The sequence below is a fragment of the Lipotes vexillifer genome, unplaced genomic scaffold (assembly GCF_000442215.2).
Source record: "Lipotes vexillifer unplaced genomic scaffold, Lipotes_vexillifer_v1.1 scaffold500, whole genome shotgun sequence".
NCBI lineage: Eukaryota > Metazoa > Chordata > Mammalia > Artiodactyla > Lipotidae > Lipotes > Lipotes vexillifer.
In genome coordinates this window covers 842,348-861,832 of record NW_006778765.1, presented here as the reverse complement: position 1 = coordinate 861,832, position 19,485 = coordinate 842,348, and the positions used below count along the sequence as shown (strand labels likewise).

At 44.6% G+C, this 19,485-nt stretch overlaps 1 protein-coding gene across 1 annotated transcript in view; it reads left to right on the top strand.

The window, feature by feature from the left end:
• Positions 1-14,931, top strand: part of DCAF1 (DDB1 and CUL4 associated factor 1) — an 82,545-nt gene extending 67,614 nt beyond the window's left edge. Inside the window, exons 24-25 of the mRNA XM_007451885.1 lie at positions 10,267-10,519; positions 14,873-14,931. Of these exons, the coding sequence (XP_007451947.1) occupies positions 10,267-10,519; positions 14,873-14,931 (312 nt within the window). The remainder of the gene's footprint in view (positions 1-10,266; positions 10,520-14,872) is intronic.
• Positions 14,932-19,485: the final 4,554 nt, after the last annotated feature.

The window sequence follows — 19,485 nt, the reverse complement described above, 5'->3', positions numbered from 1 at the left end:
GGGAAAGAGAAGATACTGATGCTTTTGAGAAATGAAACATGTATAAAATCTGGGTAGATGGTATCATGTCTCAGAATCTTAGCTTTTCCTTTTTTTTTTATTTATTTATTTTTTTTGCGGTATGCGGGCCTCTCACTGTTGTGGCCTCTCCTGTTGTGGAGCACAGGCTCCGGACGCGCAGGGTCAGCGGCCATGGCTCACGGGCCCAGCCCCTCCACGACATGTGGGATCTTCCCGGACCGGGGCACCAACCTGCGTCCCCTGCATTGGCAGGTGGACTCTCAACCACTGCGCCACCAGGGAAGCCCCAGCTTTTCCTTTTTTATAGGGGATTTTAATTTATGGTCACGTTATGCTAGGTGCTTGTCTGTGTGGTGTGTCAGTTAATGTCAGTTATGAAGAGTTCTTAAACTTCTGAGTTTCAGCAGATCTTTCCTGTCTACTAGGCTCACACCACATTCTTTTTCTAAGCATACACTCTCTTGGCCTGATTCTCTAGACACATCTGAGAAATGTTTATTGCTGAGTATTATAAAGTTGGAAATGAATGACTAGGTTTTTACATTTTTGTTGTAGATAATAAAGCAGATAAAATATCTTTTTTCCAGATCTTGGATTCATTTCTGTTTTTTCTTCCACTGTGGTGTTGCTTGGTCTTGGTGCTCTATATCCTCTTAAAGGGCACAGAAGTGCCCTGAGTGAGGGCAGGGGCCATCATAGGACAAGAGGAAGCACACTTTCTTCTTTTTGCCCTGCCATTGCTCTCTCATCCTCACCTCTCCCCTATTCTTTGGTAAATCATGCTCAATGGTTAGGGCTAATGGAATAGCTTTCTGTTAGCATTCTTCCCCAGCAGCTTGTGCTTAAGACTTAAAATAATTTTTAAGGGCAAAATTTTTGAAAGTGGTAATTTTAAAAGTATTTTTTGTGTGCAAGTCTAATACTATGGGCCAGTGACTCATGTTTTTTTCGGACAGGACTTAGTACTGACTAAGCAAGGGTGATTTGTTTTGCCAGTTTGAGATTTAGGTATGTGTTCCACTATTGGGCTTTATAGGTTATGAACCTCTACTTTCTCCTCTAAATTGAATCCTTGAGTAAACCCTGTCACCTGGAGTCAACAAGCTAAAACAGACTCACCTTACAGTCCTCTGTGTATACTCTCTTGATCGCCACTGTCTCTGGTAGAGTGTTCTAACTGGCTAAGTATGCATTTTATTAGAGCTCAGAGATAATTCATAATCCCAAGAAATGGGTTTCTGAGCAGAGTGAGGAGAGGAGACTTGTATGTATTTGGGGTTAGCGGTCACTGTGGGATCAGAGCAGAGCCTTCTGCAGGGCTTACTTCTTGACCCAGAGGCATCCTGTGCCAGTGCTTCCCTTGTGGGATGGCCTCTTGGGGGCAGTTTCCCATCTCTGTCTTCCCTCTCTCCTCACACACAGATGAAGATAGTCATGATCCTTGTTGGATACCATGGGGATATTATTTTATAAAGCACTTTACTGAAAATGACATCCTCAGTACAATAGTTTTTGTTTTTTCTTGGATAGACTTTATTTTTTAGAGCAGCTTTAGGTTCACAGCAAAACTGAGCAGAAGGTACAGAGATTTCCCATAAATGCACTGTCCCTGTATGCATAGCCTCCCCCATTATCAACATCCCACAGCACAGTGGTACATTTGTTACAAATGATGAACCTACATTGACACATCATTATTGCTCAGAGTCCATAGTTTACATTAAGGTTCATTCTTGGTGTTACACATTCTGTAGTTTGGACAAACATGAAGTGTATCCACCATTGTAGTATTGTACATAGTAGTTTCACTGCTCTAAAAATCCTCTGTGCTGCACCGATTCATTCCTCCCTCCCCTCAGCCCCTGACAACCACTGATCTTTTTACTGTCTCTATAGTTTTGCCTTTTCCAGAGTGTCATATAATTGGAATCATACAGAATGTAGCCTTTTCAGATGGGCTTCTTTCATTGAGTAATACAGATTTAAGTTTGTTCCATATCTTCTCATGACTTGGTAGCTCATTTCATTTTAATGCTGAATACTATTCCATTGTTTGGGTGTACCACAGTTTATTTATTCATTTACCTACTGAAGGACATCTTCATCGCAGTGTTGAATAGTTTTGGCAATTATATTCTGGAGTAATTTGAATAAAGTTTTGGCAATTCAGAATAAAGCTCCTGTATCAACTAACTATACCTCAAAAAAATAAAAATCAACATATTGTGTACTGTGTGCAGGTTTTTGTGTGGACGTCAGTTTTCAACTCCTTTGTGTAAATACCAAGAAGTGTTATTGCTGGATCATATAGTAAAAGTATGTTTAGTTTTATAAGAAACTGCAAAACTGTCTACCAGAGTGGCTGTACCATTTTGCATTTGTCATCAATGAATGAAAGTTCCTGTTGCTCTGTGTACTCACCTGAATTAGGTGCTGTCGGTGTTTTTTAAATTTTGGTCATTTTAATAGATTTAGTGGTCTCACTATTTAATTAAAAAATTAATAGACATTTATTCCTTTAGTTGAACCGTCAAAATGTGTGGTTTAAGATTTTTTTGAGTGGAAAGGAATTTAGGTCTTGCAGTTTTGTTTTGTTTTTTTGAAGTATAGTTGATTTAAAATGTTGTGTTAGTTTCAGGTGGATAGTAAAGTGATTCAGTGATATTTAGTGATATATATATTTTATATATATATATATATATATATTTTCTTTTTCAGATTCTTTTCCATTATAGGTTATTACAAGATATTGACTATAATTCCCTTTGCTTATACAGTAGTTCCTTATTGTTTATCTGTTTTCTATATAGTAGTGTATATCTGTTAATCCCGAACTCCTAATTTATCCTCCACCCTTTCCCCTTTGGTAACTGTAAGTTTGTTTTCTTTGTCTGTGAGTCCGTTTCTGTTTTGTAAATAAGTTCATTTTTATCTTTTTTTTAGATTCCACATGTAAGTGATATGATAGGTCATGATATTGTCTTTTTCTGACTTACTTCACTTAGTGTGATAATCTCTAGGTCCATCTGTGTTGCTGCAAATGGGATTTTGTTCTTTTTTTGTGGCTGAGTAATATTCCGTTGTAAATGTGTACCACATCTTCTTTATCCATTCATCTTTTGATGGCCATACTTAGGTTGCTTCCATGTCTTGGCTGTTGTAAATAGTGCTGCTATGAATGAATATCGGGGCACACGTATCTTTTTGCATTAGAATTTTCATTTTTTCTGGATATATGCGCAGGAGTGGGATTGCTGGATCACACGGTGACTCTGTTTTTAAGGTTTTTTTCTTTTTTTTTAAGATGTATTTGCGGTACGCAGGCCTCTCAATGTTGTGGCCTCTCCCGTTGTGGAGCACAGGCTCCGTACATGCAGGCTCAGCGGCCATGGCTCACAGGCCCAGCCGCTCCGCGGGCATGTGGGATCTTCGCGGACCAGGGCACGAACCCATGTCCCCTGCATCAGCAGGCGGACTCTCAACCACTGCGCCACCAGGGAAGCCCAAGATTTATTTTTTATTTATGTATTTATCGGGTCTTCGTTGCGGCACGCGGGATCTTCATTGAAGCATACAGGATCTTTTGTCGTGGTACGTGGACTTCTCTCTAGTTGGTGTGCGGGTTTTCTCTAGTTGTGTGCAGGCTACAGGGTGCATGGGCTCTGTAGTTGTGGCACACGGGCTCTAGAGTGTGTGGGCTCTGTAGTTTGCAGCATGTGGGCTCTCTCGTTGAGGTGCACGAGCTCAGTAGTTGTGGCGTGCAGGCTTAGTTGCCTTGCGGCATGTGGGATCCTAGTTCTCCAACTAGGGATCAAACCCGCGTCCCCTGCATTGTAAGGCAGATTCTTTACCACTGGACCACCAGGGAAGTTCCTGTTTTTAGTTTTTTGTTTTTTTTTTTTTTTTGCGGTCCGCGGGCCTCTCACCGCTGCGGCCTCTCCCGCCGTGGAGCACAGGCTCCGGACGCGCAGGCCCAGCGGCCACGGCTCACAGGCCCAGCCACCCTGCGGCATGCGGGATCCTCCCGGACCGGGGCACAAACCCGCGTGCCCTACATCGGCAGGCGGACTCTCAACCACTGCGCCACCAGGGAAGCCCCTGTTTTTAGTTTTTTAAGGAACCTTCATACTGTTCTCCATAGTGGCTGCACCAACAGTGCAGGAGGGTTCCCTTTTCTCTATATCCTTGCCAGCATTTATTCTTTGTAGACTTTTTGATGATGGCCATTCTGACTGGTGTGAGGTGATACCTCATTGTAGTTTTGATTTTCATTTCTCTAATAATTAGTGATGTTGAGCATCATTTCATGTGCCTGTTGGCCATCTGTATGTCTTTGCAGAAATGTCTGTTTGGGTCTTCTGTCCAGTGTTTGATTGGGTTGTTTGTTTTTTTGATATTGAGCTGTATGTATATTTTGGAAATGAAGCCCTTGTTTGTCACATCATTTGCAAATATTTTCTACTAGTTTGTAGCTTGTCGTTTCATTTTGTTTCCCATATAATGCCTTTTTTTCTTTTTTAAAAGAACTAACATTTAGTGTTTATTTATTTATTTATTATTTTTGGGCGCATTGGGTCTTCATTGCTGCGCGCAGGCTTTCTCTAGTTGCGGCGAGTGGGGACTACCCTTCATTGTGGTGCGCAGGCTTCTCACTGTAGTGGCTTCTCTTGTGGAGCATGGGCTCTAGGCGTGAGGGTTTCATTAGTTGTAGCATGTGGGCTCAGTAGTTGTGGCTCACAGGCTCTAGAGCACAGGCTCAGTAGTTGTGGCGCACGGGCTTAGTTGCTCCACAGCATGTGGGATCTTCCTGGACCAGGGCTCAAACCCATGTCCCCTGCATTGGCAGGTGGATTCTTAACCACTGTGCCACCAGGGAAGCCCTAATGCCTTTCTTTATCTCTAGTAACTTTCCTTGGTGTGAGGTGCTTTGTCTGAAATTAATATAGCTACCCTGGCTTTCTTTCTTTCTCTTTCTCTCTTTTTGTTTTTTGGTGGCACCACATGCCTTGTGGGATCTTAGTTCCCTGACCAGGGATCGAACCTGGTGCCTCAGCAGTGAAACTGCCAAGTCCTAACTACTGGACCACTAGGAATTTCCCTACCCTGGCTTGCTTTTGATTCATGTTAGGATTGTATAGATTTCTCTGTCAATTTAGGTTTTTTTTTTAAGATTTTTTTTTTTGATGTGGACCATTTTTAAAGTCTTTATTGAATTTGTTAGAATATCACTCCTGTTTTATGTTTTGGTTTTTTGGCCATGAGGGATGTGAGATTTTAGCGTCCCGACCAGGGATCGAACCTGCACATCCTACATTGGAATGTTAAGTCTTAACCACTGGACTGCCAGGGAAGTCCCATGGCCATTTAGTTTTAATCTATATATAAAGTGGGTTTCTTATAGACAACATGTAGTTGAGTCTTATTTATTGATCCACTCTGATTATATCTCTCTTTTTTTTTGTTTTTTTTTTTGGCGGTACGCGGGCCTCTCACCGCTGCGGCCTCTCCCGCTGCGGAGCACAGGCTCCGGATGCGCAGGCCCAGCGGCCACGGCTCACGGGCCCAGCCGCTCCGCGGCATGTGGGATCCTCCTGGACCAGGGCACGAACCCGCGTCCCCTGCATTGGCAGGCGGACTCTCAACCACTGCGCCACCAGGGAAGCCCATATCTCTCTTTTAATTGATGCATTTGGAACATTGACATTCAAAGTAATTATTGATATAGTAAGATTAACATCTACCATATTTGTTACTTTTTCTATTTGTTCTTTGCTCCTGTTTTTGTCTTCCATTCTTCTTCTGCATTTTGTGTTTTTTTTGTTTGTTTGTTTGGACACGCTGTGCAGCTCACAGGATCTTAGTTCCCCAACCAGGTATTGAACCCTGGCCCAGGACACTGAAAGCACAGAGTCCTAACCACTGGACTGCCAGGGAATTCCTTTTTGTGGTTTTAATTGAGTATTTTATAGGATTCCCCTCTCTTCTTTATTAGCATATTAGTTACACCTTTTTTTTTTTTAACTTTCTTTAGTGGTTACCCTAGAGGTTGCAGTGTACATTTACAAGTAATCCAAGTCCACTTTCAAATAGCACTGTATCTCTTCATGAATAGTGCAAGTAACTTATGATAACAAAATCTGTAGTCCTAATTCTTTCCTCCTATCCCTTGTTTCATTGCTGTCATTCATTTTACTGATATAAAAGCAAACATAATTGAATACATTGTTGGTAGTATTATTTTAAACAAACTACTATTATTTTGAACAAAGATCAGTGAAGAAAAAGAAAAATAAAATGTTTATTCTACCTTCACTTATTCATTCTCCAGTGCTCTTCCTTAATATATTCAGAGTTTCTAACTTTTTTCCTTCTCTCTGAAGAATTTCTTTTAACGTTTCTATCAATCTATATTTATTTATTTATGGCTGTGTTGGGTGTTCTTTGCTGCACGTGGGCTTTCTCTAGTTGTGGTAAGTGGGGGCTACTTTTCATTGTGGTGCGCGGGCTTCTCATTGTTGTGGCTTCTCGTTGCAGAGCACGGGCTCTAAGCACGTGGGTTTCAGTAGTTGTGGCACAGAGGCTCAGTAGTTGTGGTGCATGGGCTTAGTTGTTCTGTGGCATGTGGGATCTTCCCAGACCAGGGCTCGAACCTGTGTCCCCTGCATTCTAAGCACGTGGGTTTCAGTAGTTGTGGCACAGAGGCTCAGTAGTTGTGGTGCATGGGCTTAGTTGTTCTGTGGCATGTGGGATCTTCCCAGACCAGGGCTCGAACCTGTGTCCCCTGCATTGGCAGGTGGATCTTAACCACTGAGCCACCAGAGAAGCCCTCTTTTAACATTCCTTGCAAAATAGGTTTACTGGCAACAAATTGTCTCAGTTTTTGTTTGTCTGAAAAAGTATTTTTCCTTCACTTTTTAAAAATTTATTTAGGCTGTGCTAGGTCTTAGTTGTGGCACGTGGGATCTTCTCTGCGGCGTGTGGACTTCTTCTTAGTTGTGGCACGCAGACTTATTAGTTGAGGCATGCGGGATCTAGTTCCCCAACCAGGGATCAAACCCGGGCCCCCTGCATTGGGAGTGCAGAGTCTTACCCACTAGACCACCAGGGAAGTCACTCTCCTTCACTTTTGAAGGATACTTTCACACGGTATGGAATTATAGGTTGGTGGTTTTGGTCTCTCAACAATTTTTTTTTTTTGATAGAGGTTGTTTTTTTAAAAATTTATTTATTTTTATTTTTGACTGTGTTGGGTCTTCGTTTCTTTGTGAGGGCTTTCTCTAGTTGTGGCAAGCGGTGGCCACTCTTCATCGCTGTGCGCGGGCCTCTCACTATCGCGGCCTCTCTTGTTGCAGATCACAGGCTCCAGACGCGCAGGCTCAGCAGTTGTGGCTCACGGGCCTAGTTGCTCCGTGGCATGTGGGATCTTCCCAGACCAGGGTTCGAACCCCTGTCCCCTGCATTAGCAGGCAGATTCTCAACCACTGTGCCACCAGGGAAGCCCTCTCAACATTTTAAATACTCCATTCCACTCTCTTCTTGCTTTCATGGTTTTGGAGGATAAATTGGGTGTAATTTTTTTTTGTTCCTCTATAGGTAAGATGTTTTTCCCCTCTGGTTTCTTTCAGGATTTATTCTTTATCTTTGATTTTCTGTAGTTTAAAAAATGATGTCACTAGGTGTGGGGTCTTTTTGGGCATTTATCCTGCTCAGTTTTCTCAGAGCTTCCTGGATCTGTGGTTTGGTATCTGACATTAATTTGGGGGACATTTTCAGTCATTATTGTTTCAAGTATCTCTTCTGTTCTTTTTTTTTTTCTTCTGCTTCTAGAATTTCCACTATATGCATGTTATGCCTTTTGTAGTTATCCCACAGTTATTGGATATTCTGTTCTGTGTCTTGCAGTCTTTGTTCTCTTTGCTTTTTAGTTTTGGTGGTGTCTATTGAGATATCCTCGTGCTCAGAGATTCTTTCCTTAGCAGTGTCCATCCACTAAGAAATCCTATCAAAAGCATTCTTCATTTCTGTCACAGTATTTCTGATTGCTAGCATTTCTTTTTGGTTCTTAGAACTTCCATCTCTCTGCTTCTGTTGTCCATCTATTCTTGCATGCTGTCTACTTAATCCATTGAGAGCCCTTAGCATCTTTTTTTTTTTTTTGCGGTACGCGGGCCTCTCACTGTTGTGGCCTCTCCCGTTGCGGAACACAGGCTCCAGACGCACAGGCTCAGCGGCCATGGCTCACGGGCCCAGCCACTCCGCGGCATGTGGGATCTTCCCGGACCAGGGTACGAACCCGTGTCCCCTGCATCGGCAGGCGGACTCTCAACCACTGTGCCACCAAGGAAGCCCTGGATACTCTTTTTAATGTGCTTCTTTTTAACTGAAGGAACTTTATTAATTAGAACTAATTTTGGTCAGATCCCTGAAAACGTGTGGAAAAAAGAGGCAAAAGTTGTAATCTGGTAAATACTTTGAATTATTTCCCTGAATTTTGACTCCTCTCTCTTTTCCCTTGTTATTTGTATGAGCTGATGTATTTGTAGGGCCAGAAGCTTGTCTGTGCGTCAGTTTATTGTTACTGCCTTCAGGCATTCTCAGTTCCTTTCCAGTGGGCAGATGCTTAGTAGCTGTACACATGGAGGTCATGTGTGGCCAGGCTGTGGAACAGTGGTCTCAGGTTATCATGGCGGTATGTTCACACACATAAACTCTGGTGTGGACACATACTTGTACAGGCATTAGGAATACTGGGTATTTAAAGGGGCCAGTTATTCCCATGTAGCTGCCAGAAATTGTTGAAAAGTCTAAATCAGTGGGTCAAACAGCAAATCAAAAAGCCCAAAATTATCAAAAGTTTACAAAGCAGAGCTACCCTGCTGAATATGAGCCTAGTTTACTTTACAGCTGATGAACACTAGTGGCCGGATAAGCAGTGTTTGGTTTTTAAGTGATTGGCACGCGGCAGCACTTTTTTTTTTTTGGCTGTGTTGGGTCTTTGTTGCTGCGCCAAGGCTTTTGCTAGTTGTGGTGAGCGGGGGCTAACTCTTCATTGCAGTGCACGGGCTTCTCATTGTGGTGGCTTCTGTTGTTGCGGAGCATGGGCTCTAGGCACACGGGCTTCAGTAGTTGTGGCTTGCAAGCTCAGTAGTTGTGGCGTACGAGTTGCTCCGCGGCTTGTGGGATCTTCTCGGACCAGGGATCGAACCTGTGTCCCCTGCATTGGCAGGCAGATTCTTAACCACTGTTCCACTGGGGAAGTCCCCCCCTTTTTTTTTTAAAGCACTTCCAAAATGTTTTTAAAGATTTTTTCTGCTAATGTAGGGCTTGTTTTGTCTTGACTTTTATTAGGCTGGTGTGTTAAATGAATTTTATATTTTATTATTGCAGGAATTAGAATCCTTTTGCTACTGGCAGTGCTGACAGTTGATGTTTGAGCAGAAGGATTAGTGACTGAATGTTGGTCACTTTAACTTGGGAACACCTGTCGTTCTTAGGAAAGCAAAGAGGTATCGCCGTGTCCTCTCTTGCTTGAAGGGAAACAGTTTGGAGGGAACGGAAGGCTGGACAATTTCTCTAGCATACTTTTTTGGTGTGTGTGTGGCTTGTAACAGGAAATCCAAGTATCTCTTTAGTGGTAAAAGTCTATTTTGTTGGACATTCAGTTCATTGGATGCTTGTGATAGCACCGTCAGAGGTGCTGACCCACATACATGGTTATAAATAAGATCAAGGACAAGAATTTGAAGGGCTTAGGAGCTGGTGACTCAGCAGCTGTGTTCTTCCTGTTTTATTAAAGCACTGCTTTTTAGATTCCAGGTAGAAGCTTTAGTTCCAGTGCCTCAAGTGATTTCATATGGTTTGGTTGATAACAGGATAGAGAGAAGAGCCAAGAGCCCTTTGGGGTTTATTATTAGTTAGAAACATAGAATGTTGATGGCAGAGACCACTGTGAAGTGTGTTGTCCATTTCCTTAGATAAGGGCTGCATGACCAGTAATGCCTTTGTGGAGTGACCAGTAGTCCTTGTCTGAGGAGTGCTTGAGTGTCTTGGGGGACGTCTATGTGCCTGTCTCAGCCTTCACTGACGCGTCAAGCCGACCCATGAAGTGTGTGCTAACCTAGATTACCATGCTCTCTACTGACTGTTACCTCCTCTGTCCTTTGGGAAGGAGGAGAGAGACTCCCCATGTGGCCCACATGGGCTGGGTCTGTGTTTGTCCTAATGGACCTCATGCTCTCTTACCAGGAAGAGGAAGAACAGGAGGAAGAAGATGACGATGAAGATGATGACGACACTGATGATTTAGATGAGCTTGACACTGACCAGTTGCTGGAGGCGGAGTTGGAGGAGGATGACAACAATGAGAATGCAGGGGAGGATGGGGACAATGACTTTTCTCCCTCTGATGAGGAGCTAGCAAACCTGCTAGAGGAGGGAGAGGACGGAGAAGATGAAGACTCTGATGCAGATGAGGAAGTGGAACTGATCCTGGGGGACAGTAAGTCTAGGGCTGACCACGAGGCTGAGCTTGGGTACCTAGGGAAAGGGCCCTTCCCTGTGCCAGCCCAGCCCAGAGGGCAAGCCACACCAGGGTTCTGTGCCCCGTTAACTAGAGTCACCACCTGGGCCCTTGAGGAAAAGCAGTTTCACATCTCTCATCCTCAGTGCTCCTGTCATGACGACTCTGTAACCAAATGGCTATTATCTCTTTAAAACAGGGGTTGGCAGACTTCTACAAAGGCTGGACAGTAAATAATTTTGGCTTTGTGGGCTGAATGGTCTCTTTTGCAGCTACTCAGCTTTGCTGTTGTAGTGTGAGAGCAGCCAGAGACAAGACATAAATTAATGATGTGGCTGTGTTCTAATAAACTTTATTTACCAAAATAGCTGGTGGTCTTGGTTTGGCCTATGGGTTGTAGGTTTGTCGACCCCTGCTTCAGAGGATTAGCCTTAGACTGGAGGGTAAAAGTGTAGTTCTCCCAAGAGACAGAGCTGACATCATCAGATGCAGCTGCTCATGGGGGTGCTGTACCTGCTCTTTTCTAAAGTTGTAAAGTAATAAAAGCCCTCTTGTGGGTTGCAGCCCCTTCCTGCCTGCTTTTGCTTAATCCCTCTTAAAGGCCAGGGAACAGATGTTTCTCTTTGGCTTCTGTTTTGTTCCTTCCCCCCCACCCCCCTTTCTTATTCCAAGTTTTAAAGAACAAGCTCCAGTTTTTCCAGTACCTTCCCATTAGAACAGGTTTCTGAAGTCAAGTTGTCCCCTGCCTATACTAATGGACCCTGAGTAAATCACCTAATAGTTCTATAGGAGTCTGCGAGCTCTGCTGGTATACTCTGCATGTTTTAAGAGGACATATTTGGCAGCATCACTGTGACCTGTGTCACTGTTGACAGACTCATGCTTGCTGTGGTCCTGGTTCTTCCTAGTGCTGCCCTGCCTGACTGGGGAGTAATCACTGTGATATTCAGTCATTTTTCATGTAGCTAACCTGGCCAGCATTCTCACAGCCAAGGTCGGTATTATGCCTAATATGGTAGCCAGTAACCATCTGTGGCCATTAGAATTTTAAATTTAAAATTCAGTCCCTCATTTTCATGTCTACATTTCAAGTGCTCAGTAGCCACACGTGGCTACCATACTGAACAGCACAGATATAGAACATTTACATCATTACAGAAAATGTTATTGCCTATTGTTATATTGGCCTAAGCTCAGCAAACTCCAAGCCTCTTCAGAGTAGATGCTTGGTTTTTAGTCATTGGTGTTTGGTGTTGGGGGCTGGGGGAGGGAGGGAGTGTGTATGTATGGTAGGAGAGGAGAGGGTGGGTGGCAGTACATATATTTAAGCATATATGTATAAGATTCTCCTGTTCCACAGTGACCTAAATCCATTTTCTTTGGGATAAATCTTATACATGCTTCTAGAGCTCAAGATTGAAGGCAGTTGGCTTAGGGGAGACTGTCTTTTTTACGTTAAGTCCTCTTGCCAGAGTTGCATTTTGAGGAAGCTCTGTGGGGTGGGAGGGATTGCCTTGTATCTATCTGCCCATCTGCTGTTTGCCAACTTCCATTTTTTCGTACTTGGAGGTTGAGATGATTCACTGAAGGAGGATTTCCTTTGTCCCTAGCGATGGTCAGAGAGCCAGGTAAGAGGGACTCAGGGGCAAGGGAAACATGACAATATTGATGGGAATAAAAAGGAAAGTTTTACTAAACTTCTTTGTCACCTGTGACACGTGGGCACAAGTTCTGTTTCCCTTCAATTATAAGTAATATAAGGTAGGTTAGGGGAGCAGCTGGTACCCCCGACCTAAGACTATCACTAATTTTTCCCTTCTTAGTTTGAATATAAATTAATTTTGTATTTGGCCTGTAAAATTACTGCTTCCTTTAGCCTTTTACTGTTTATTCTAGGAAATTCATTCTTTTAAGCCCAAGAGGTAATCTGGAAAACCCTAATTCTATCAGAGAATGTTACTTTAACTTGGTGGGAATATTTATGATGTGAAAGTGCCATTACAGATGACAAGTTGAGGACATGTCAGTTTGGGCTCTAGAACTGAGGTGGTGGCATGTGCAGCGTAGGTACTCTGTTGCTTTCTCTGTTTTATAGAGACTGATAGTGGCTCGAAACAGAGCAGACACAAGGACCACTCTCTGTATCCTTGGTTTGCTGATATTTTGCCTTACACTAATCATCTGGTGTATTAGCTGTTAACCTTTTGGGGTTTATGGAGCCCTTTTAGGATATGATGAAAGCCATTGTAACTATAGAAAACCACACCCACATGCCCCCCATGTAACCTTGCATAGGCCCCAGATCCCAGAGATCCAATGATTGATTTCATATAGAGAACCCCAGCCCTAGGGAGACCGACACCTTGACTCTGAGGCCTTTGTTTCTCTTTCCAGTCAGTTCTGACCCGCCCCCGCCCCCAAAAGCCTGTATGTTGTAGAGCAACAGGTTAAATAAACATGGTAGGGACTAACACTGACTGCCTTTGCTTCCAGGGCCTTTCAGAGGGAGAGGTCCCCAGCAGGGTCTGAGTTCGGGTATCTTCAACATTTGGAGGATGAGAAAAGGCTAAGGAAGGTAGAGAAGGGAGTCCTGCCACCTGACCACCAAGAGGGGAATCACTGTCTGACCCCTGAAAGTTCTCTGTTAAACCCTGTGCCTGACAATTATTTGCTTATGGAAGATTGTGTTATCCTCCTCCAGCTGCATTTACAGTCCTTGGGTGTGATGCAGAGTTGTTAAGATTCTTAATTTTTAGTAGCTCTACAGCTGATGGTTAGAATAGGTCTCAGGCAGGTGGGTGTGGCAGTGTTGGTTCATAGATTGCATGAGCACGAGGGGATTCTCCGCAGTCTGCCATGGGCCTTGGACACAGTGCTGTGCCTGAGTCACCCCCTTCCCTGCTCACTTCCTCCTGGAGTTCTTTCAGCAAGGAAGCTGATGAGGCTTAGTTTGTGGTTTAGCGGTGTCAGGTATTAGTTTGATCTCCATCTTGGTTTCCCCACTCCTCACCAATAAAGTCAAGCCCTGCTTGTGCCCTGTTAGACCCAGGAACACTGGTTTTTCCAGCCATCACTTTTGCTTACCTTCAGGACTTCATTTTATCACGGCCATGCTTTTCTTGGTTTTACTTTATCCACTTCAGTTTTCTTCCTAAAGGAGATTGTAGTGAATGGAAGGTTTGGGAACATGCAGTTCTTCGTCAGCTTTCCCCGAGTGGAGTCTCTCAGGTACCTGGGAAAGGGCTGATGAGGGATTCTTTGGAACCAGTGGCTGTCCCTCTCCTCATGGGAACCACAGGGCCTATGGGCATTTTCAGGGCTCCAGCTCAGGACCTGCTGGCCCATTTCCCTGGGGACCTTGTTAAAATTGTTTCACAGCTTCCTAAGCTGAGAGTGATCAAAATGGGCACTAGAATTTTTCCTTTACCTTCACTGGCACTAAGATTTTTCCTTTACCTTCACTCAGCAAATACTAGAGCTAGGTATTATGTTTCTCTCCGATTTCTGTCATCCAGACAGGTGCATCTACCTCACTTTGAGGGTTCTTTCTGTTACCACCTAGCTTCACCTCTTAATGGATCCTTCCAGAGGTGTTCATGTGGTCTATTCACTGCCTGGAAGGCAGATGGTCAAGCAGAGGGTCAGACACAGTGCCACCTTCCAGGGTGCCACAGCTACTCCCTGCTGGCCTCCAGCCCAGTTTTTCTCGTATTGCTGCAAGCTCTGGCTTGTATCTTTTGGGAATTTGTTCCCTTCAGATTATATTTAGAAATTTCAGAGGAATGAATACCAGGTTGACTACCTCTGCCTTTATGAGGTCTTCTGAGAAGAGAGTGGCTGACGAGTTTAAGAGAAGTCTCATCCTTGCTTGGGCTCAGCCTGCCTTTTTAGTGGTCCTGGGGTTCAGGCAGGCCTGTTCCCACCGGAGGGACTCCAGAGGCCAAAGGACTACACAGGCTCACTCACTGCTCCTATCAGCCCTGCCCCTTTGCAGCCACTCAAAGCACCATGGGCAAAAGCTTCAGAGGGGGCTTGCCTGGTCCCTTTAGGGCCTTTCAGGCAGGAGGAAGAACCTCTAGGAAGCAAGAGGGTTCCATGTCCAGGTCCTTTGAAAGGTAAGCAAGCAAGAGGTCCCAGGAGTAACCATCTTTGCTGAAACAGTATATTTTCCAGAGCCAGCTCCGAGGAGTTAGTTGACATGTTTTCTTCTTTCTGGAAACTGGTAATTAACCTTGCTCAGGCATAAATTTATGTGTATGCAGGTGCTTTCTCCCTGAAAGCTTCCTACAAGCCTAGTGCGTAATCTAGTCTCTCCCTTTCCTTACCTTTCAGCCGACAGCTCTGACAACTCTGATTTGGAAGATGACATCATCTTATCTCTAAATGAGTGAGGAGCCATCACCACGTGGAAGAGATTCTTGGCAGGCGAGAAACTGAGTCAAATGAATTCAGAACATCTTCCCTTCCCTTTCTCCCAGGGCTCTTTTAAGGAACTGCATGCCCTGCATTCAGAGGATTATGATTTAGAGTCTCACTGGAATCTGAGAGTCCTTCTAAAAACAATAACCACACAAAAAAAAGACAACAGGGGTTAGGCCCTATTCTGCTTCCCCTTTCTCCTAGGATGGACATATCTTTCCTCAAGGGGAAAAAAAAACCATCACGTCTCTGGGGTTATTTCACAATATATTTTCTTTGTATAATGTTCTTTACTTAAAGAACAAGAAATAGTTTTTTATAAAACTTAAAAAGAAAAAAAAAAGGCATTTATAATTGAGGGTATGAACTTATATCCACCAGGTCTCTTGTCCCTGCAGTTCATTTTCTATGGAAGAAAATGATGTCTAAATAACAGAGGCATTTTTACATACGTATTTAAATGAAAAGGAAAATCGTGGTTTCTTAAATTGATAAGGATTAAGAATATTTTATTATAAATATAATATATGATTTTTTAACCTGTTTTGTTGCCTCATGCTGTCAGGTTAATTTGTTTTCCTTTGTGCCAGAGGTGGGGAGGAGGTGCTGCTTGTTTGCTGAGTAAATGCCTAGGCTTACCCACCTTCATGGTTTGGGGCGGGCAGCAAGGTCATTGTGGATATTGGTTTTGTGGAGTTGAGGGAACTTAGGATATAAGTTCACTCCCTCTATTTTTCTTTGTGATTTTTTCAAAAATCTTTTTTTCTTCCCTTTCTCCCCAATGTGGAAAGTACAAATCAAAAGCCTTTTAATGTAAAGTGTATTTATTTAAAAAAAATACAAAATAAACTACAAGTCTGTCTTTCTTTGTTTTTGGCCTTTCCCTGTTCTCTTTTACCAAAGTGGGGTCTGTCCCTTTCCTTGCAGCTCTAGCCAGGTAATAAAGGCGCCTTCCAAGAGAGGCAGCCCAGGACCGGGTGAGAACACATTCTGCCCAAATAAAGCACTCTGGGGAGAAAAGCAGCTTAGTCACAGCATCTAACCTGGTCTGCTGCTCGCCCCGAGGAGGACTGGGCAGGGGGCAGAGGGAGGTGCTCAGGGCACTGTCCACTCCGCACGCATCTCTCTATCCTGGGTTCTGAAGCAAGAAGGCAGCTCCAGAGATTTGGTGGAGCTGGAACGTTAGGGGTCCTGGGATGTTGTGGAGCAATGAGCTGGCAAAGCTAGGGAGTGAAAGCATTTTGGCCATCCCTGTAGGTGGGTGACTGACTGACTGTCATTACTGTTTTCCGAAGGGAGTACAACAGTAGCCCTGGGCAGTTCTTCAGTTTTGGCAGTTTCGGGGCAGGGGCAGCTAGGGCTTGGTCAGACTGGGTTTGCAGGTATTTCACAGGCCTCTACAACTGGCCTATGGTTAAACTGTGCTACCACCAGGGAAAGTACCAGGTGCTTTTACCTTTTCACTCACCCCACCCCACCCCCTTCTTACCCACAATAAACAGGAGATCCTAGTCTCTTTCTTCCTTTGAGTTTGCCTGGTTCCTATCATATAGGTATTTATAGCTAAAAAGACTTTTCTCCCTTTGCTGAGATAAGAGGACAAATTTGTGAAGTAAATAAGCAAGACAAGATGGCTAAAACTCACCAGGGGCTGGTGAAGCCCTGCTGGGCTTCGGAGCACCATACAGTTCATCACACACACTGAAGTGGTTGGTCCTGTGTCACACACAGGCACCTCTTGGTCCTCTAGAGAGCAGAGGTCTCAGCTCTTGGGTTGCTTCATGCCTCAGCTTAAATGGACTGCTAACACCTAACCAGTGGACTAGTTTGACTGCTGGTGCATTAGAAGAAAACAGGTTAAAAGTCAAGAAGCACTAAACGCATTGTATTCTAGTCATTAACTGGGCAGAGCCACAGTCTCCCTGAACTCTGCCAGCAGCTCTTGGGAACACCCACAGGTCTCTTGGGCGGAGATGGGGACCTGCAATAAGAAAGCACACTCCTGTTCAACTTGACAACACACCCTTAGGGAAATGCCCTAAGAGACTAAAGAAAACATCAGCTCTCTTTTCCTGCCAGGCAGGGCTCATGATCTGTCACTTAGGAAGAAACACGTGGAATAGTAGCAAACCACCAATGAGGCAAATTTCGCCTTAGGTTGATTTCTGCCTTTAAGCCACACCTCAGATAGAACCTGAACCCCAGGTGGAGGCACAGGTTGCCTGCAGCTAAATAGTTCTCTCTCTGGGGGCAGCATCATAAATCAACCAGGGCCTTGACCACCTGATCTACCCTCGCTAGTGCTGGCCAAGGCCGTTCTGAGAGAGGTTACAGAAGCTGCTGTCTTAAGAGAGGAAGGAAGGAGTTGAGAAGAGGGTCCAAGGAAGAGGAGGATGGTCACACAGCAGGAAAACTCTGTAGTTCAATTTGGGGCCAGAAAGCACCTATCCCTCAAGAAGGGTGAACAAAGCAAGGGTTTAAGTGTCCTCTCCAGCCAGACTTTCTAGGTTTCTGTCTGGGAAAACTAGGAGGTGTAGTATTCTGGGTCCTGAGCACCCACTGTATGAAGGAACAGCCCAGAGAAGTTCTGGGCTTAATACAGCAAGGTGGCTCTGGCCTGTGACCCAGGCCTTCGTCCCTACCTCATCTGCTCTAAACAAGATGAGGCCCATTCCTGCTTCTGGTGGTTCCAACTGCCTGGAATGGTGCAGCTGTGGCCTACTGTGCCTCACACTGCTTTGCTCAGATACCTGGCAATTGTGGCCAAAGCTCAAGTACAAACAGGCAAACACATTTAACACTTCTTGTGTTTGTTATGAACGTGCATTTTCTTTCACGAGTACCAGCTGAAGCCTAGTGCAGTACTTCCCCAGGCGCCTTCCTTGCCCTGTTTATTTTAAATCTCTAAGGTCTCAAAAAGTCACCTCTTTCACTGTCCTTGTGGAGAGGCATGTATTGTCCATGAGGTCCGCACTGAGCCCCCGCCTCCATCTCACGAACTCTCTCTCAACACATCCCAGCTGTCACCTGCGCTGCCTCGTGCCAGCCAGGGTAGTGGACCAGACCTAGAGAGAGGACAGCACGGTCAACAGAATCCGGAGTTCCTGGTCATTTGGAGGCTCATTTCCCTTACTGGAGCTTCTGTTCTCCCTCAGCCTTGACAATGATCCTTTTAAAACATCTAAACTGCCACAAACAATCTAAAAAATAGTGTTTGGGCTGTGCTCTATGGTGACAACTGCTGTGAGTGACTTCCCTCCCTGGTCCCTGACACTGCTGGCTTCATCTGCCAATGCTGGCCATACTGTCTTAGTAGAGATGCGTGGCCACAGAACTTCAAGCCATCTCTCCCTCCCAGCTTGATGCCTCCACATTCCTCTGCAGCTCAGCTTGAATGGCTGTGAGCTCTAGCACTGCCCAACACCTCGGCAACTGTGACATTTCCCCACAGAAGCACCTCTCTCCCAGTGGTCCCCACCTCTGCAACAACAGGGCAAGAGGCCTAGGCATAAGTGCCTACTTGTATCTGGTAAAGTTATGTCAGTTAACAAGAGCAACTTCCTAGCCCACTGTACTACCTCAAAAACTCTTGAGGCCAGGGATTCAGTGTCCCTCACAAAGCTCTAGTGACTGGGCAGAGGCCCACTCCATTGACACATCAGCCCCGAACAATCAGAGGAAAAGCCAGAATTCACAAACACCGGGAAAGTTTCAAGAATTAACCAAGGAAAGCTGCCTCCCACTCTCTATTCCAGCATTTGGCCTCCACTGTCCCTTGGAGTCTGAGGCAGCTGTCTCCAACTGGGTATCCCTGGGCTGCTGCATTAAGGCTAGAAGGGAGGCTGAACAGGAAAAGGAGGCCTCACGGATCCATGGTACCAAGACCCCAATATTGCACTGCTCCTCCCATGACTACAAGACCACACAACTGCTAAGGTCTACGTGCTTTCAAAAAGGCCTGAAGACTAGGTGCTTTGTTCAACAGCTACAGCTCAAACTGATGGACACACATTGTTTAGGGCAAGAAAACAAAAAACTACCACAGCTGCTGGCTAGACTTAGGCTCAACCCCTTCCTGTGCATGGGCTCTGCTCAATCTGGCATGGCAGGGTCCAAAATGAAACCCACCTGCTCTCAGCCGAGATAAAAAACAAATGTGAGTAAAGTCCTGATTCAGCCCAAAGAGCTGAGGGGTTGAGAGCCACCAATGCAGGAGGACTGTGAGATACCCCAGTGGTGGAAAGATGACGTAGGGCATTTGTGTGCATGCAGCAGGGAAGTCTTCCATCCTTTGAGAAAAAAAAACTTGATTAAACCAGGACTCTGAACAGGATTAAAAATCCATCCTCTGACAAAGGCTTTACTGACAACTTTCCATACAGTTAGTCAAAAAATAAAAAAATACAGAACACAGCAGACAGTATCTCATACACTAGAAACCAACATGACAGGAGTCCCTTCTCATTTTTCTTATCACTGTAAAAAAAAAAAAAAAAAAAAAAAAAAAAAAAAACCACAAACCAAAA